Source organism: Oncorhynchus clarkii, chromosome 10 (genome assembly GCF_045791955.1).
Source record: "Oncorhynchus clarkii lewisi isolate Uvic-CL-2024 chromosome 10, UVic_Ocla_1.0, whole genome shotgun sequence".
In the NCBI taxonomy this organism is placed as follows: domain Eukaryota; kingdom Metazoa; phylum Chordata; class Actinopteri; order Salmoniformes; family Salmonidae; genus Oncorhynchus; species Oncorhynchus clarkii.
The window spans coordinates 15,137,315-15,157,032 of record NC_092156.1 but is presented as its reverse complement, the minus strand read 5'-3'; the positions used below and the strand labels follow the sequence as shown (position 1 = coordinate 15,157,032).

The 19,718-nt window shown below is 39.3% G+C and overlaps 2 protein-coding genes and 1 pseudogene across 7 annotated transcripts in view; 1 reads left to right on the top strand and 2 right to left on the bottom strand.

Annotated features, from left to right (window-relative positions):
• Positions 1 to 2,530: 2,530 nt before the first annotated feature.
• Positions 2,531 to 5,606, top strand: LOC139419183 (transmembrane protein 126A-like; annotated as a pseudogene).
• A 5,967-nt stretch (positions 5,607 to 11,573) lies between these two features.
• Positions 11,574 to 14,625, bottom strand: LOC139418049 (CREB/ATF bZIP transcription factor-like). Its single transcript, XM_071167174.1, has 4 exons — positions 14,400 to 14,625; positions 12,800 to 13,654; positions 12,521 to 12,596; positions 11,574 to 12,041 (listed from the first exon to the last, which is right to left on the bottom strand). Exons 2-4 carry the CDS (start codon positions 13,603 to 13,605, stop codon positions 11,961 to 11,963), a joined length of 963 nt encoding a protein of 320 aa, XP_071023275.1. The 5' UTR covers positions 13,606 to 13,654; positions 14,400 to 14,625; the 3' UTR covers positions 11,574 to 11,960.
• A 1,355-nt stretch (positions 14,626 to 15,980) lies between these two features.
• The window catches only part of LOC139418050 (synaptotagmin-like 2a), a 42,794-nt gene continuing 39,056 nt past the window's right edge, over positions 15,981 to 19,718 (bottom strand). For all 6 annotated transcript variants that reach the window (XM_071167179.1, XM_071167177.1, XM_071167178.1 and 3 more), the window contains 5 exons: positions 19,406 to 19,567; positions 19,172 to 19,268; positions 18,971 to 19,076; positions 17,090 to 17,295; positions 15,981 to 16,698 (listed from right to left, as the gene is read on the bottom strand). In XM_071167179.1, the coding sequence (XP_071023280.1) occupies positions 16,550 to 16,698; positions 17,090 to 17,295; positions 18,971 to 19,076; positions 19,172 to 19,268; positions 19,406 to 19,567 (720 nt within the window). In that variant the 3' untranslated portion in view covers positions 15,981 to 16,549. The remainder of the gene's footprint in view (positions 16,699 to 17,089; positions 17,296 to 18,970; positions 19,077 to 19,171; positions 19,269 to 19,405; positions 19,568 to 19,718) is intronic.

Below are 19,718 nucleotides of genomic sequence, written 5' to 3'. Positions count from 1 at the left end.
TGTTCAATTATAAACCTACTGATGTCTTTCCACAGTTTTCTTACATGCATACAATGCCAAAAAAGATGCAACACTGTTTCTGGGTGGTCATTACAAAAGGAGTAATTTGAGTTGATGTTTTCCTTAAACTTCTTCATATAGTGTTTGGCAGGATAATGTTTATGAATCATTTTAAAGGAAACTTCCTTAATTGTGTTAACAAGTAGGTATGTGTGTGGCAACATCCAAACTTTTTTACAACAGATATTATCAATAAATCCATTCCAATAAGGCATGACATAATACAACATCCTGCTGAAACAAGGTTTGTATCGCTCTGTTGTTGAATGGACCAAAAGAGAAAAAAAATCTTTCCTACTAATGAGTCAACAGGGTCAATAGAAGGTAGGCTCTGAGGGTCAGGTCTTGACACATTCCTGAATAACATAGCAATACCTGAGGGAATGGCATCTAAACCAATTGCAAAATCTTTAGGTGTTACAGGGACCTTGTAAAGTGATAAGAATTCTTTATAACTGAGTAAAAGACCCTCTGCATTTACCAGTTGGCTCAACAGTTGTACTAATGTAATGGGTACGGTTTCTCCAAAGAAAGTTGAAAAGCATCTGGTCTATCTCCTTGCTTATTTTACTGTCAAGATATAAAGATAGAGCACCATATGTTAGTCTAGAGATACATTCAGCCTTGGTTATTAGGACTCTACCTTTTAAAGATAAGTCCCTCTGTAGCCATTGATTTAGCTTCTTCTGTTTTTTTTTAATAAGAGGGTTCAAATTTAGTAAGCCTCTAGACTTCTGATCCTTTGTAATGGTTATGCCTAAATATGCAAGTTCTTCTTTTACTGGAATACCATAATATGAAGGTGTCACACAATCTTTGACAGCTATGAGTTCACATTTATTAATGTTAAGACGCTTTGGAAAAGGATTGTATCAAACTGATCGATATGGGAATTTGGTTAGCGTCTTTCAGAAAAAGTGTAGTATCATCAGTTGGGAAACGCTGTCAGCATGGCCACTCTTTAAATACGTCACTCATAGAGCTTGCCAGCATGTAGTCCTAAAACCCGGAAATGAGTAACCACTGGTTCGTTCAGCCATCCCTATAGGAAAAATGAATGGGGAAAGAATAATGTTTTGGAATAAACGCAGAAAATAAGGTCTGAGGTTAACACAGGCTTAGAAGAGTTTATACATTTTGTTTTATGAGACAATAGCACTCAGTTAACATAACCTTTAGGAATTATAAAGCTTTTGTGCTTTTTTTTACAACATATATTCTTAAAAAATTCAAAAAAGTTACGTTTATAGCTGATGAAGATTATCTCAGAACAAAATGTTTAAGATCTAAGCCTGTGTTTAACACATACCTTATTTTGGGTGTTTATCCAAAAACACTACATAAACGCAATTGGTTTTTATCACAGGCTTTGTGCAACAAACCATGGTGCAGTTATTGCCTACAAAAATACTCCATTACTAATTATCGCTATTGCTTCAAGCCACACCCACTGAACAGGAGCAAACGTACCTCAAAGTCTATTCAATAACTTTTGGGGAAACTAGTCATTCAGTACAAATTGTTCTGTAACGTAGCAAATATTTAAGGGAACTAAACGCAACACAGTATGTAGCTGACCGAGTTTAAAGTGTTTCTTTTATCCTAATGCCACGTTAAAAAAAACTGGGAACTCGGAAAACTATAGGGTCAAATCATGACATAAGCGATCTTCAGGTCGGAGCTCTAGAAAGAGTTCAGAGTTTTGTTTTTTTCAGAATTCCCAGTTGTTTTGAACGCACTGAAGTCAGAAGTCTGAGATTTCCGAGTTGTTTTGAACTCTGCATAACCTAACCAAGTAGGCGTAAAAAGACACCTGAACAGTTCCTACTTCCGTTTTTCATGGGAAACGGAAGTCATGTTGAAAATACAGTATCAAAGTTTTGTATAACTAAACCAAGATAGATCACAGTCTGTCATTTCCAATGGGAACAAATTAGTCATAGTGGGCAGAGGCAAGCACGAGCTAGCGAGACCCTATTGGTGCATTCTAGCATGCATATGCATATTTCTGTTAGGGAACGTCTACTCTGTGAAGTGCATATGTACAATAACTAAATTTGCCTTTGCACTCCCTCTAAACGTGATTTAAAAAAACCTTTACAAAGTCTACTAAACTTAGTCCACTCTGTTCATAACATATTCTAGTTTTGGCAACTGTATTGAGTTTAAATGTTTAATCGATGAGAAAATTTGCTAAATCTGTCTCATTCCATCTTCTCCCACTGGCAACCAGTGAGCTTCCTCTCACTATCATATTAGGTAGTGAGAGGAAACGCCAAGCGGATGCCTCACATTTAAACATCCGGTGAAATATCGGTCTCGTTGTTCTATTTGTGACGGTATCACTGAAAACCACTATCATCCACTTATTTCAACCCCGCAGAGAGTGGGGAGTACTGACCAATGGAGTACTGACCAATATAATTTGGTGTGAAAGGTTCAGAGGTAACTCTGGTGCACATGGTTTAAAATGGCTGCGCCCTTCCTCAAAATAATGATACTAAAGAAGAAAATATTGAAACAGTTCTACATTAGAGCTGAGACATCGGTAACGGGGAGTACAGCAATACATTTGACTGGTGTTATTGCAGTGTTCGTGCTTATTAGCGTATGCTCACTGAACTAGGCTGTTTAAACGGGATTTTATTCAATTGAATGTTAGCTATCTTAAATTAGCTATTTGATTCACTCTTATCGAACGTATCGCATACACGTCTACTCAGCCCTGCATTGTTGGTGGACACTGACATTACATTGCAGGTCATCTTGCTTAATGTGTCAGAATTCAGCAATGTACAAAAAGGCACCGGCTGCACAGTCCCCAGAGCTGTGATCGTTCAAATGATAGTGGAAAGATTTGAACGGCTGCCTGAACTTGACAGGTACGTTTTTGTACGCCTATGCCTAGACATGGGTTAATTGCCTTGATAGCCTTTTGCATGTTGCCCACATCATAACATGTAACTGTTGTTCTACAGGAAAATCTTCACCTATGGCCCCATGTATCTGGGAGGTAATGGGGCATTAGTAGGACTGTTGCCAACAGCTTATACAGGAGCACTGAATGTCACTCAAGGGCATTTTACTTCAAATCTCCCAATGGCTGTCCTACCGTTCTTGACAACAGTGGCCATGTATGATGTAGCTGTATCAAAACCATTTATTGTCTGGTGGGTGTGTGTTTGTTGCAATTATTTCCTACAATATTTTTATGGTTTCTGAATTGAATTTGAAACATCTTAAACTAATTTATGTGACCTTAATTGCCCAACCTGTGTCCTGATAAGAGGTGCACGTGTCAGTGCAGTTGGTGCTGGCATATATCCTATACTGTTGGCTTTGCCTGTGAATGCAGGCCTTGCAACCAGGTATGTACAACTGTCTTTCCAGTAGTAGAGTGATGTTGCTCTTGACTTAGGCCAAGGCCGGCAGATGGCGATAGTTTGCATTTTACTGTCCAAATGCATTGTATGCAGCCGGCAATACATTTGTATCTTGTGGACCGGTTAGTACCTTACTTCATTCAGGCTGCCTAGGCTTCGATTTCCTCCTGGCTTCGATCCTCCTTACAGCGGCAATCAGCAGTAGAAACAATTAAGTGGCCTCCCCACCCCTGGTTCAGTAAAAAGCTGAGGGAAGGGGCACGAGGAAAGTTAAATCACTCAAATTCTAAGACAGAGCTAGAGATGCAAGGATTGACCATCCATGATATCAAAATGTATAGTTTTAACCATGTTTGAGGCTATATAGTGTTTGTTTACAAACGGAGTAAAACAAGCTTACATTTTGAGTTCTGATGGTGTACGACAGTTAAACTAAGCTCATGAGTAAGTTTTTCTTTAAAAATCAATGGGCACAAAAATGGATGTAGCGACTGCTGATTGCACCATTAACTTAATTTAATGGCGAAAACAATTAGGAAAATATGGGCACTTACGCAAAACCATTTTCCACCACCGTGCAAGTGGCTAAATACTAATCCCGGATGTGGTGTACTGCGTTCAGCCAATCAGGTTGCTGCAGTCTGTTTTTCACTCATAATTTAACGCTGCGTTGCATTAGTGGAAACCAATATTTTTACATTCTGGAATGTTCAATTGAACGCTGCTGTACTGAATGAGGAGTTTAAAACATGTGCGGCGTTGGGTTGTGGGAATGCTGTCACTCATTGTTATACCCACCAAACGGGAGCAAATGTACATTAGTCTGTTCAAAAATGTACAAGAACGTTTTGGGGAAACGTGTCGTTCAGTACAAACCATTCTGCAAATAGCAAACTGAACACACCGTGACTGTTCTCAGGGCGGGTCAGCCGGTTTTGACTCGCAGAAGTGACTTTTCAGATAGCAGATTAGGATAATTAGGTTGTTAGGAAAAGGGTTAGCTAAAAGGTTTCATCAACGCGACTCAAATATATCTAAGCCTGCCCTGAGAAGTATTCATTTCCGCTAATGCAATGCTACAAACATAAAATAAACGCAACCCCTGGTCTGATAGTTTCAACCGATTGGTTGAACGCTATACACAACAGTCGGGATCAGCATTTAGCCACTTTCATAAGGAAAGTATACATATCCCCCCCATTTAATGAAGTTGAAGAAATCAAAGCCTATGCAGCCCGAATGGAGAATGTTTTCGGTACAAACCGGTCCAGGAGGTATGAATCGTTTGCCAGCAGCATGCAATGCGTTTGGACAGTAAAATGAAAACTACTCAATATGCCACTTGCAGGCTACCCACAATGTTTGGATTGGGGAGGGGAAACATCCTAGATCTATCTGTAACTATGGGTTATTCGCGGAGTATCTAGCCAACAAAGGTTTCATCAATACCGTATGAAAGTCCCGCCTACTTCCGGGATCATGTACAACACTTTTTGAATTTCCTTCAACATAAAATTCGTACCGTGGTCATTTTAAAGTGTACAAATTTGTGAATTTATTGACATATACCCGGATGTCTTTCATTTAGGTTTTCGTTTAAATAATCGAAAACCTTCATAGAAGGCATTGGGTAATCTACGAACATAATTGCACCTATATTAAATCACAGCATTTTTATGAATTTGACAAAATATTCTTGAAGTCCATCCAGTGTGGGACATGATCCGGGAAGTAGGCTGGACTTTTAATACCGTGGCTGACTGGATTTGCATAATTATGCCGTTATAATTATCTAACAGGTACAACCCTGCACCAATGCCAGGAAAGGGAAACTGTGTTATGTGTTAACATTTAGAGTACGTTACCCAGGAGGCTATGCAGGCGGTTGAAGATTGCCTTGCATGGCGAAACAAGGAGTTTTCTAGCTGAAGTATACATTCATTAAAAAGTACTTAAACCTACACCCGGTTTGTCATTATACAAGGAACAAACATAACAGAAACGTGTTTTTGGATGAACATTATCCAACCCATCCTGAGGAACATGGGTGCTGTGATTGTGCTACAGGTTCTCTTTGGCACCTACCTAGGCTCCAGACATTTTGACAGCTAATTGAAGTTGATTCAGTTGTCCACCTCAGGTGACAAGGAACTTGAGGATTAAAACAGTTTTAAACAAACCTAAAATGTGCAAAGTTCTATTTTTATTAAAGTCCATGAATTGCGAAATGCCAGTTGTACAATTTTTTGGGGGGAGGGGGTATACCATTTCCAGCAGACCTTGTCCAAGGCCGTTTACAGGCAGCACAATTCCAATAGTTTTTCACTAATTGGACTTTTGACCAATTAAATAACATCAGAATGGTCTGCCTGTCTGAAAAGCCTGTGAATCCACCTTGATTTTGAAGTGGCTAGTATATTAATGAGATGCATAACTGTCTTACCTCAACAAACCAACTCCTCCCATCATTATGCTGTCAAGTTACACATTCAAAATAAATCCTCCCCTTAAGTCAACATTCTTTGATCACTATAAATATAATTTGAATCCAGAATTACACTTTGCTCTGCCCAGAGTACCCCCTCACGTGCTTTTTACCAGTAGGCCTATGTTCTTACAATTCTTCCCAAGTATCCCCTGGTTGACAAATACTATATTTGCTCCATTGTTTACATTTTAGTTGGTGGCTGCATTCATTGTGGCACTATGTAGTGCGGTGGTTCCTAAACTTTTTATAGTCCTGTACCCCTTCAACCATTCAATTTCCAGCTGCGTACCACCTCTAGCACCAGGGTCAGCGTACTCTCAAATGTTGTTTTTTGCCATCGTTGTAAGACTGCCACACACACTACATGATACACTTTTTATGTTTAATAAATGTGACTTTGTCACAACCCGGCTCATGGGACGTGTCAAAGAGCTCTTACAGGACCAGGGCACAAATAACAAATCAGTAATTTTGCTCTTAACCACCTTATATATTAAACCAAATTTGTTCATTAAATTTTGAATAACTCACCACAGGTTAATGAGAAGGGTGTACTTGAAAGGATTCACATAACTCTGCAATGTTGGGTTCTATTGGAGAGTCTTAAATCATTTTCCACAATCTGTGCCTGTATTTAGTTTTCATAAAAGTGAGGGCCGAGAATTCACTCCCACATAGGTATGTGGGTTGCAAAGGGCATCAGTGTCTTAACAGCGCGATTTTCAAAGGCAGGCTACACTCAGCGCAGCCCTATCCAGAAATCTGGCAGTGGCTTCTGATTAAATTAAATTTCACAGAATCGCATGCTGCAATTTCGAAGAGGCTCTCTTGTTCAGATATCGGTAAGTGGACTGGAGGCAGGGCATGAAAGGGATAACGAATCCAGTTGTTTGTCATCCGTTTCAGGAAAGTACCTGCATAATTGTGCACCAAACTCAGGTGATTCGCTATATCACATTTGACATTGTCCATAAGCTTGAGATAATTTGCACACAAAAAAATGGAAAGACCTGTGTGTTGTCCTTGTTAATGCAGACAAAGAGCTCCAACTTCTTAATCATAGCCTCAGTTTTGTCCCACACATTGAATATAGTTGCAGTCCCTGAAATCCTAGATTCAGGTCATTCAGGTGAGAAAAAACATCACCCAGATAGGCCAGTCGTCATGCAAGCGGTCAGATAAGTGAAAATGGTCAGTAAAAACTTTAAGCTTGTCTCTCAATTTTTTAAAAACACGTCCATACTTTGCCCCTTGATAACCAGCGCACTTCTGTATGTTGTAAAAGCGTTACATGGTCACTGCTCATATCATTGCATAATGCAGAAAATACACGAGTTCAGGGTCCTTGCTTTAACAAAGTTAACCATTTTCACTGTAGTGTCAAATGTCTTTCAAGCCATCGGGCAATTCCCTTGGCAGCAAGAGCCTCAGTGGATGCTGCAGTGTACCCAAGTGGCGTCGGGAGCAACCACTCCACTGTCTCCCTGTCATGGCTTATGCGACATCAGTAGATACCAACACATCTTGACAACCAAAGTCCATTTGATGTCACAAAGCTGTCCAGTACTTTAAAAATATCCTCTCATGTTGTCTTGGTTTCCAGTGATCTACAGAAGAGGAAGTCTTTCTTAATTTAATTGACCCCTCAAATGTAACGGACACATACCAGGAGCAGTTGACTCATCCAGCTGTAACGCATATAATTCACTGGCTTGAATGCGAAGCAGTAATTGTTTCAAAACATCTCCTGCCATGACACTGATGCGTCGTGAAAGTGCTGATGAAGACATTGTCTGTATAGTTTTTTGGGGCCTTTACCCCCAGCACCGTCCCAGCCATATCCACAGCAGCAGGAATAATTAAGTCCTCCACAAAAGTATGGTCTTGCCTGTCCTAGCCACTCGGTAGCTCACCATATAAGACGCTTCTAGACCCTTATTAATGGTATCCGTTGTGGTTATACATGCCTTACCACTCAAAATTCATCTTAATTCTAGCTCAAACTCCCGCGGCTTATTTTTCAAATTGGCACGTTTCTTTTCTAGGTTTCCCGTGAGACAGTAACGGTTCATGTGATTGGATGTGAATTATTTGACTAGGCTACCTGTATTTGACATTGCGTTGTTATTTCACTGAACACTAGATGGTTTAATTTTTGGCAGTGAAACGAGGCTACTCAGGCGAGGGGATTAAAAATACTCATCCAGATGTATAGCCCCGTTGGAAAATAAATGTTTGAAAATGTGAACAAAAAAAGGGAATCACATTTTTCGTGGCGTACTCCGGACAACATTGCACGTACCCATTTGGGAATACTTGATGTAGTGGAACACTCGTAGATATATGTAGAACGAACAAGCCTGACATGGATTCACATCTGCTCTATTCATGGCAATTCTAGCATTCAAATAGGTTTGCCTACTGAACGTGGCCCACATCAAGTGTGCTTTATGGGATTACCAAATTACTCAGTGTTCTCACTGTAGTTTCATAACCATATGGACAACTGTAGTTTAACCTCGGGAGAATGGGGCATTCTCTCTTCACTGAAATTAGTATAGAGGACAGAATTCAAAACAGATTGCGCAGAACATTGCACTGCAATTAACTTGTAAAATGCGTCTGCGGTGTTTGAAGTGGAATCCCAGCTAACAGCCATTAAATAACATGCCCAGTTCAATATACATGTTATACCGTAATGCTAAATGTTAATTAAAATATGCATTAGGTGAGATTATCAGTTTGTATAACTGTTCTGGATTTTGAAAATGTTTTTACTTGGCATATTTTTACTTAATGCATGATCCATTGGCAATTTTAGTGGTAAGAAATTATACCTCAGAATCAGGATCGCGATACAATGGTTCTGTTTAAATCCAGGCCTACCTCAAAGCTGTGTGTTAAATGCCCATAAACTGAGGGTCCTAAATTATTTTAAATGGACACTGTCACAACCCGGCTCATGGGACGTGTCAACTTCAGGATTTTGGCAATGAAGCCCTTTTTCTACTTCCCTAGTCAGATGAGCTCATGGATAGAATTTTTACGTCTGTGTGCAATATGAAGGAAGTTTAGGTAGTTTCACGAACCAATACAAACTAGCATTAGGGCATGCTAGCAGATAGTGCATTGACTTGAAGTCTATGGGTAACGCTAGTTAGCAATTGCGCTGCCGTTACTGATCAACTTCCTTCAAACTACATGCAGACAATGGTATCCACGAGTTCATCTGATGATGGGGAAGTTGATAAAGGTGTCAAATCCTAAACAAACCCTTTAACACAAAGGCCCCCCAAAAAAAGCATACAACATACCCTATGTGCATAAGGAAAATGTTGAGTGACCTGACATGAAAACAAAGGTCTGAGAGTGCCAAATACTAAGGTAGTGCAACTGATAAACAACGCAAAGATGGTTCAATTTGGATTGTACAGTAAAAAATGGAATCAAATTGAGTTATATCAAGCCAGTTAGGGAAGGTACTTCAGTAGTAACATTTGTATAGTGTATAGCGATATGAAAATCTATTTATATTGGCTATTGCCATCACCTCGCAGGCCAACCAGACAATCTAAAATATTGGTTGAGGAAACCATTTGACCAGTGTAGAATACAGTAACATTTTTAGTGCAAAAGAGCCTTCAATTATAGTACAGGTCATAGACGACTAGTGCATAACTACCAGTCTACCACACACATTCATCATTCGGCGGCAGGAAGCCTAGCAGTTTGGAGCGTTGGGCCAGTAAACGAAAGGTCGCTGGTTCGAATCCACAAGCAGACTTGGTTAAAAATCTGACGTACCCCTGAGCAAGGCACTTTACCCCAATTGCTCCTATAAATCACACTGGATTAGTCTGCTAAATTAATAAAAATGTAAATGATTCCTTACCCTGACAGTGGTCTATGGGCCAGGAGTCTAAATAAAATTGGGATTTTTTATTTTATTTTTTTTAAGCCACTCACTGCTAACAAAAAAAATCAATGGTCGTGATGAAGGCACCTGTGAAGTGTTCACTTTTGGCCAAATCACCTTTCGTGATTTCAAACCAAGTCATTAAATTGATTTTAATTTATTTGCCAGTGAATTGTTCAAAATTGGACAGCAACCATCACTCCCATTGATTTTTGGTTAGCAGTGGCTAAAGTTGGCTGGAGTTCAAAGTGTTTTTAAGAAATCCAAATTGCAGCCAACTGGCTCCTGGTCTACTTTCAGTGCAAAAAAAAAACAATTTAACTGTAAAAGGTCTTAAATACCAAACTTATTCTAATGGCACAACAATTAAATCAACAGCACCACTACTTGGTTTGCTACAAATCTGCGTGATCACAGGGCTGGAGAAATATAAGCACTCAATTCATAGGATGCATGTACTGACTGTCCACGTGATAGTTTTAACCATATTTTGAAGCTATAGTGTATATAAACAAAGATATTCTTTAAACAATGGATTACAAAACAAATTGGGGGCTATGGTTTCAACGGTGTGTTTTGATTGGGGTCCTTGAAAATCATGTACACTTCAAGTAATCAGCAAAATGCATCAGTCTAAAAATGTTCTGTGTGTTAACAGGCTCTCAAACCCTTTTACGGTTTCCTATGTCCAACATATATGCACACATCGCAAAATATTCCAGATTTTTCATAAAAACAGTTTAGTTTGCAGTGCATGCCCAAATAAGTAGCCTTGCACGCCACCACCTGTGAATTTTAGCCACCTACCTATACCCATGGATTCTTGGAATACAACTTAACGCCCCCTGAGCTGACGCCACGATAACCCAAAATAAGGTTGTTTCAAACTATGTATATCTTAAATATAAACGCAAACTATCATTTCGATCTCATGTATTGTCACTCCTTTCAGCAATAGCTTCATCTATGAATTTGAAGGTGGTTACATTTCTCCAACCAATCCTTTGGCTTTATAGCAAACAAAAAGTGTTTAGGTCTGAAAAACTATTTAAGAACGGTACCTTTTAACAAAGTTAATTTGTGAAGTAGCTAACTATTTACTTTTCAGATCCAAATGAAAGCGTTGTGGGTTCTCCACATTAAATACCACTGAAATGCCGTCCAGCTCGATAAACTTTAGTGACAGTCCCTTACACCATTTGTTAGATATTTTCAGACCTCAGAAGTGGTCTGTCTAAACGAATCAATGGCCCAAGCTACCAGGTGTGTAAATACCACTAAATGCCTCAACCCCAAGGAAAGACAGGTGCCATCTGAAATGATTTGAATTTGCATTATTTTAATCAGCACCTGTATTTTTTTTTTGGAGGGGGGGGTTAATTTGCGATTGAGGGATACAGCTGGATCTATACAGGTGGTGGGGTGGGACATGAACTTATTCATTACACCAATTTTGAAGTCTGAAAACACCTGAAGCTGATTCGAGTGAAATATCACTTTAAAACTAAATGCAGCAGCATTATGTAAAAAGTACATCGGACTAGTAGGCTTTGAACTCTCCACTGAAATCAGCCCTCACAAACCATCACCACATTTTTCCATTTTGTTGAGGAATTGATAGACCTTTGTCTGCAGAAAGAGCTTGCTGTTTGAAAAGAGAAAAAGAGATGTGTTACTGTCAAATACATTGGGTCACATTCAAGGTAAAATATAACTGAAACGTGTATAATCAAAATAAGATTTATTTTCAATCATATCCATGTTCCTGAAACATTGTTCTCTCATTTAGAAAAAAAAGTTTCCACATCATCTTTGTACTTTACATAACATTCGTTAAGATTGTCACTTTATACAAAATTGGTGATGTCCATTTCTATCAGGATCACATTGATAACAAGATAGTTTGACTCGTTTTTTTTTAAACAACTGTGTTACATACCAATGTGTCAACAAGTCAGGTTAAACTTGTGAACAAACTGTAATAGGACCTCTACTATTGTCAATGTAATAGGTAGTGGAACACTTGTCATCCATAATATATTCTAAATTCACTACTTTTTTACAAAGAAGGTGTTATGGGATACTGGTTGAATGTAGTCACTTACACCCTTTGTTATACTACCTTTAAAAAAATACCAGGCCAAGTTGGCAGCAGCGGGTCCCGCCTCTTCAGCTTCCCGAACAGCAGAATCCACTTTAGCAATAAAGAAAAATAGGGGCGCTAAATGAAAACATCCTTCAGCAGAATAGTGACGTTTCACAAAAAGACAAGTTCTAACCAAACCATGCTACGCCATTATATGTTCTTGTTTTTACCCATTCTGGTTTGAGAGCCAATGTGAACTAATAATCATATACTATGAAAACTCTTTGTGAAACGTCACTGTAATCTATTTACAATTTATTTTTTACAATTCCAATAAAGTTGACAAATTCAACAGCCCCCATTTCTTTATATTTGGGAGGGAAATCAGTTTGATTTAATATTTACAGGTTAAACGCTTACTGCATAGAACTTAAAACAAAAGTAATTCAAACTAAGATGGAAAGATATGTTCCAATGTAAACTTAATGTTAGTGTAAAAGCCTTTGGTGTATTCTAAGAGGAATAAAACTTGAAAAACATCTTAGAATTTATCAAATCATCAGCTTTTCTTCATCTGAGATCCTTACCATGGAGCCAAGCAGACAGGGACGTTCTGTAACCCATTCATCCAGCATGGTAGAACAATCATCACCTAGAAGAAAACTGGCAACAAGGTTTAACGAGTAACGTGTACTTAAATCATTTGTAAGATTTTTTACACATGCTCAATCATTCAACATTTCTTAATTAAGTAATGATCTCAAATAGTTTTAACAGTGTTCATAGATTCCCCTGACGTTCATTACACTGAAGTTAATCAGGTTCAGTCTCAACATCTGAAAACAGATAAAAGTACTTGACCCTACATTTTGAGTGATGCGCTTGCACTCTCTGCACACTTAGTGCAGAACTCCACTGAGACGTTGTTCTTGTCCACGTGCAGACAGACGCCACCAGAAGTCTCCTTTTCCTCCACCTTCACACGTTTCCGCGGCAAGGCATAATCGTGGTCGTCATTCTTGTTGGACCCCTGGAAAAGCGAGGAAGATAATTTCATGCCGTTCACACCGCTCAGCCTTGACAACAGCTGGGCTAACATGCTCTCGTTGGCCAACACAGCTCTCAGGTACCTCGTCTCATCTTCCAACTCTTCTACCCTCTTATTCAATTGGACGTTTTCCTGTTTGAGTATGCGGTTTTCTGACGACAGAGACCCAACTTTATTTTCCAGCCCGTTCACGTATTCCTTCTTTTTCAGACGATTAATTCGCGCAGCGACAGCGTTTTTGTTGATCATGTGCCCAGACAGGTCATCTCTCCCCTTCCTTTTCTGAACAGCAGACACTCCTTCGGGCGATGGGGTCCTGGACGTGCCAATCCAAAAATCTTGATCTGTTGTGTCACCCACACCTATTTCGGTCAACCCAATGTCGAAAAGAGGGGAGACTGCATCCTTCTCAAATGTCCAGTTTAACTCGTCGATTCCAAATAAATCATCCAGCTCTAATCCAACTGTACTATCCCCATTCTCTGACCTAATTTCTTCAGAGGGACTCGTTTTAACATTTTCTATCATTTCAACAAAGTCAGTGACTTCAACGTCAAAAGGACAAGTTGAAGAGTGCACCTCCACATTGGTGATGTCTGAACGACCTCTTCGTCTGGTGATCATTTTTAGCTTTTGATGAGGGACACCACCAATGTATTCCCGCTCAGATTATCTGTGAGAATACAACAAGAACATTGATTAGTGAATTAAGTCTGTTTAATGAGTATATTGGGTTTCATACCCCCTAGACATGAAAGACATGAGTATTGTGTCCTGTGCTTCAGTGAGTAATGTTAAATTAGGCCTAGCTAGCCTTCAGATCCTCTGTCCCTTACCTCAACCCCCATTTTGAAGGGACTAAAGTCTAGAGGCCATACACGTTTCCTTTACCAAATAACGTTAATCAGTAGCGTTGAGCGATTAGTGCTGTTTAAGTTGTTATATTTCGGTTAGATCATTTGAAATAATCACGGATTTCGATTTATTTTTTTTACTGTAAACGTGATTTTAGAGCTTTTTCATGGAAATTCCAAAGCCAAACATCATGAACATTCAATTGCCAAAACATTAATTCTGTGTGGATCTTTATCGAGAAATTAAACATTTCTAGTTAATGCAGTTGTTCAATGCGGGCTGTATCTAACGTTAGCTAGCTAATTTAGGCGCCATAATGTTGTCTGAACAAGAATGACGTTACATTAGGCCTAACTAGCTAACATTAGCTACCATGCAATCTTTATGTTTTTTGGAACATGTTATAAGTACACACATTGATATTTTGTTAACTAGTTTGTGGTTTCAACAACGTCAACGTTATTTTTTAATTTAACGCTAGTTAGTTATAACAATATTAGCTAGTTGGAAGACCATTGCGCACAAACAAAATGACAAAGCATTTTTGAAGTAACCACACTTACCGTCCGTGAAGCTTTAACTGGATCCTATTGTAGCTATTTGTTCGTAATATTATTCAGCTTTCGTAGGAAAAGATTCGATCTTGTTTGACAGTCTGTAAATTTGTCTAATCCCGAAACAACTACTTGCTGACTAGCGGAGACAATTTCTAAACGTACAAAGGACGCAAAGAATGGCGACTCAACCTGCGGAAATGGTTTTCACAGGTTACCACACCCACAAAGTCAAAATGGCGACTCAACTCACGGAAATGGTTTTCACTAGCTACCACAGCCAAAGTAAAACAGCTATATTTAAAAAAAAAATATATATATATATACATATATATATGAGATTTTTTTTTGCCTTTTGCTCTTAATTTAATTTACGGTTAGACATAATGTTAGCATTGTGGTTAGGTTTAAAATCTGATAAAGATCAATTGTAGACATGGGCGTGGTTAATGACTTTGTGGCTATGGTAACTAGTGACGAGACGAAAAAACATTACTAATAATCATTTGCAATGAAAACTCTTTGTAAAACGTCACTGTAATTTATTTACCTTTTTTTTTTACAATTCCAATAAACTTGACAAATTCAACAAGCTCACATTTCTTTATATTTGGGAGGGAAATCAGTTCCTCTGCCCAGGCGTTGCTAACGTCTGCCAGACCTTACATAGGTATTTTACTTCTCAGCGAACCCCATCATGTTATAGCAGTAACTGCCAGTCGGTGCTGCAACCATTAGTTGATGCACGCAACGTCTGAGCAAGGGAAGGCGATCTTTCCCATGGGGTCTAGCGTGAGTCTATAAAAATAGTCGCAGCTGTGCTTAGTTATTTGTGCACCAGGGGTCGTATTATGAAGGATTGAGCCTCCTAGCAGGGCTACCTTTTAAAAATAAATATCTTATTTTAAAATATCGAATTGTATACCACTTGGCCATCATTCGCTCCTGGTTCACAGGGTGGCCCACACGTGGCTGAAATTCGGCCGCTGTAGCATCTTAGACCCTCAGCATTTCTCTACTCCGTTCCACCCCCTCCTCCCTTTCTACTGCTCTAATGTGCGCAAGGCAGATCTGATCACCCTTGGATGTATTGTAGCCAGATTCGTCAGACTGAATAAGTCGATGCTAGAGAGATCTATAATCACCAGATGTTCAAAAGACTCAAAAGGTCTCATAAGACAAATGAGAGAAACGACCTCTGTGCAGTCAAAAACGTGATACTATGAAAATTATGATAGTGCCCTGTTTGAAATGACCGCCTGAAATTTCAGCCTGTTATGGTATGGTGTAATGGAGTTTGGGTCTTGCGGTAAATTAGTTAATAGACCAATAAGAAATAGAGTTCCAAACCTCTGCCAAATAACAGCAATATATTGTTATTAATAATAATACAAATTCTGGAGCATTTAAAAAAAACTCTGTCCCAAATTCCCCATAGGATCACGGCTCTTTTTGCATTCTCTTGGAAATCCAACTTCCAGTCTAGTTCAAATGTTGTGGTTATTTTTCTAATTGCTTCCTGCCAATTGCTGGCGAAAAATATCATTCTTTGTGTACAACCATTACTATTGAATTCACACCCCAAATAAATTTCAACATGTGATATTGTATTTATTGTTGGGGTGCCTGAATTAGTGGAAACATTAACTTTGATGAAAAATATATGCTGTTACTATATTGAGTAATGTGAAAAAAATTATTTTACAAAGACAACAATGATAACATAACACCACATTTCTGATTATATATGCTGTTGTATCAATAGTGGAAACATTTTCTTCAGTTAATTTACCATGGAATAACATTATGAAAACATATATAGGAATATATACAAATAGCGATAAATATGCATTGGAATGAATCAATTAAAACAACCTATTTATATCTTAACAATTTCTGAGTAGGTATTTGATCTGTATGACAACAAGCATGATTATGTAAAATGTTAATCTTTCAAAAAATAAAATACACACTTGTAATGTAATTCTAAGAAGAATCTAAGCAAAAAGCACAATACTCCAATGTGCCTGTATGGTCTTTCTCTTTAAAAAGTGAGAGATTATATTACTGATTACATTATCGGTTATAAGTTTCATCAAACTGATACACCCAATGAGCAACTTTCTTCTCATTTTGACATCAACTTTTCACACACCATCTTATTTTGATAAACCTCTTGCCATTATCAACATTCTCAAGGGTATAATATCCTCAACCCATTCATTGTGAGAATGCATCATTCTCTCCCATAAACTTGCTTCTTCAGAGGTTGAATCCATCCAATCCACCTCTAACCCATAACTTTTACCTGTAAAGACAGATTTGAGATGATCCAGTTAGCTTCCTATTGGATGTATTGTGTATGCATTTCAATATTAATAATTAGGTTTGGAACGACTCAAGAAACTATTTCAATATAAAGACATACTACCTTAGAGAAAAGCATAAATCAGATTCAGAAATGTGGGGAATTTTGTCAACCCATCAGATGCTGTAATTCAATCGGTGCTATAGCACAGCTGAGAATGTGCCTTTTAAAGACATTTTCCCGATGTTCTCAGAGATCGCATTCATGGTCAACGTTACGCATGTCGGCTCATGTGTAAATTACCTTTAAAAGTCTGTTATAGTGTGTTGCATTTTAACGTGCCTTGAATTGAGTACAGGCCAAACTTTAAACAAATTACAAAGTATCTTACCTGTTCCAAGGCCCAGCCTTAAGCCCCCAATGAAATGGTTAGTGAGCCGGTCGTGATCCCACACTGTGACTTCAATGCAGGCCTCTCGTAGGTCGTCCGGCCGAAAGCCATCATAGACCATGGTGTGATTGAACATGGGGTTGGCCGTCTTCTTCACCACCCGAGTCTTCTGTCGGCTTTTCCTGCTCGTGTCTGGAAGCACGGTGCTAAAATAGCATACAACAACAACGGATTAGTAGCCTAGCACACTCTGGCCCACAATCTGATCCTGTGCATTTCAAGGAAGAGCTTTAGCTCTAACAGTATACTGTAAGTTTAGGACAAAAGCAATCAATGGCCATGTTAGAATATTACAGAAATGCATCCTATCCTTCCTCGCTACCATTCTTGAGGTAATCACAGATATGAACTAGGTGGCTTGTTGAAAGTAATAGGGTGTTCACCTTATACCTATCAAATTGCATATAAACTCAGCAAAAAAAGAAACGTCCCTTTTTCAGGACCCTGTCTTTCAAAGATAATTCGTAAAAATCCAAATAACTTCACAGATCTTCATTGTAAAGGGTTTAAACACTGTTTCCCATGCTTATTTAATGAACCATAAACAATGAATGAACATGCACCTGTGGAACGGTCGTTAAGACACTAACAGCTTACAGACGGTAGGCAATTAAGGTCACAGTTATGAAAACTCAGGATACTAAAGAGGCCTTTCTACTGACTCTGAAAAACAACAAAAGAAAGATGCCCAGGGTCCCTGCTCATCTGCGTGAACGTGCCTTAGGCATGCTGCAAGGAGCCATGAGGACTGCAGATGTTGCCAGGGCAATAAATTGCAATGTCTGTACTGCGAGATGCCACAGACAACGCTACATGGAGACAGGACGGAACGCTGATCGTCCTCGCAGTGGCAGACCAGGTGTAACAACACCTGCACAGGATCGGTACATCCGAACATCACACCTGCGGGACAGGTACAGGATGGAAACAACAACTGCCAGAGTTACACCAGGAAGCACAATCCCTCCATCAGTGCTCAGACTGTCCGCAATAGGCTGAGAGAGGCTGGACTGAGGGCTTGTAGGCCTGTTGTAAGGCAGGTCCTCACCAGACATCATTGGCAAAAACGTCGCCTATGGGCACAAACCCACCGTCGCTGGACCAGACAGGACTGGCAAAAAGTGCTCTTCACTGAATGAGCATTACACGAGGCCTGTACTTTGGAACGGGACCTGTTGGATCGGAGGGCTAGGGCCATTCCCCCCAGAAATGTCCGGGAACTTGCAGGGGCCTTGGTGAAAGAGGTGGGTAACTTCTCACAGCAAGAACTGGCAAATCTGGTGCATTGCATGCAGAGGAGATGCACTGCAGTACTTAATGCAGCTGGTGGCCACACCAGATACTGACTGTTACTTTTGATTTTGACCCCCCCTTTTTTCAGGGACACCTTATTCAATTTCTGTTAGTTACATGTCTGTGGAACTTGTTCAGTTTATGTCTCAGTTGTTGAATCTTATGTTCATACAAATATTTACACATGTTAAGTTTGCTGAAAATAAACGCAGTTGACAGTGAGAGGACGTTTCTTTTTTTGCTGAGTTTATATGCATAAGTGCTTACCTCAAGGAAAGAAGGGAGGATGCATTTTCAAAGTATTAAAACAGGGCCAATATTCAGTGAGTAAAAGAGGACAAAAAATTGCCATCTACAGGAGTACAACAGTATAAAAAAATCGGTATTTCTACAGTGAGTGAATCGCTACAAATCCAATGGTTTAGTTTATATATGACTAAATGACACATTGGCACTATAAACATATTCAATACTAAATTATGCTTCACACCCGTATTTAACCAGGTGCAACATATCCAAAACACATACCATTTCACGAAGGGGTCAATGATCGCACCCCTGATAGCAGGCAGGTTCTTGCAGTCTTTCACCCAAATCTGCACCTCACCCGTCTCAGTTTTGGATAACCTCTTACCTACCAATTGAGTAAAAACACACATAAGTAAGTTATGTTCAATAGAACACATAACAGGCTAGATGATGATGAGAGTGGTCTGAGAAACCGCTTACTGTAGGAGATCTGTGGCAGGAAACGCAATCCTATTCTCATCTCTCCTCTATGGTCAATAGATTGGGAGTGAGAGGGACTGAGAGACTGTGTCGAGATCTAGAGTGAATAGAATAACTTTATTTTTAGTTGTGGCAAGTTGGTACCAGATCAGTCTTTATGAATTACCACCTATATAAAAATTGACACTGCAAAACAGACTGTATACGACCAAAACTAATCCTCTTGCAGTTTACCCTTGCTTTCAAAGCATAATCATTCATCTGCGTGTTGCTAAAGTCCCATTCAGACAAATCCAAGTCCACCTCGCCAAGGAAGCTGTTCCGTCCAAAGTTGTCATTGTGCCACACGGAGACATTAAGTGCTTGAGTCTTGAGGGTCTCCATGGTAACTTTAAACTGCAGGGGTAGAAAAGGGGATAAAAGTTGTTTACTCAATATAGACACAATAGACCGAGCACTGATAGCTTTGTGTCCAGCTATTTTTGAACTTTTGAAAAACAATTCCCCGAGTATAAAATCAGGAATGTACACCCCCCCCCCCCACCCC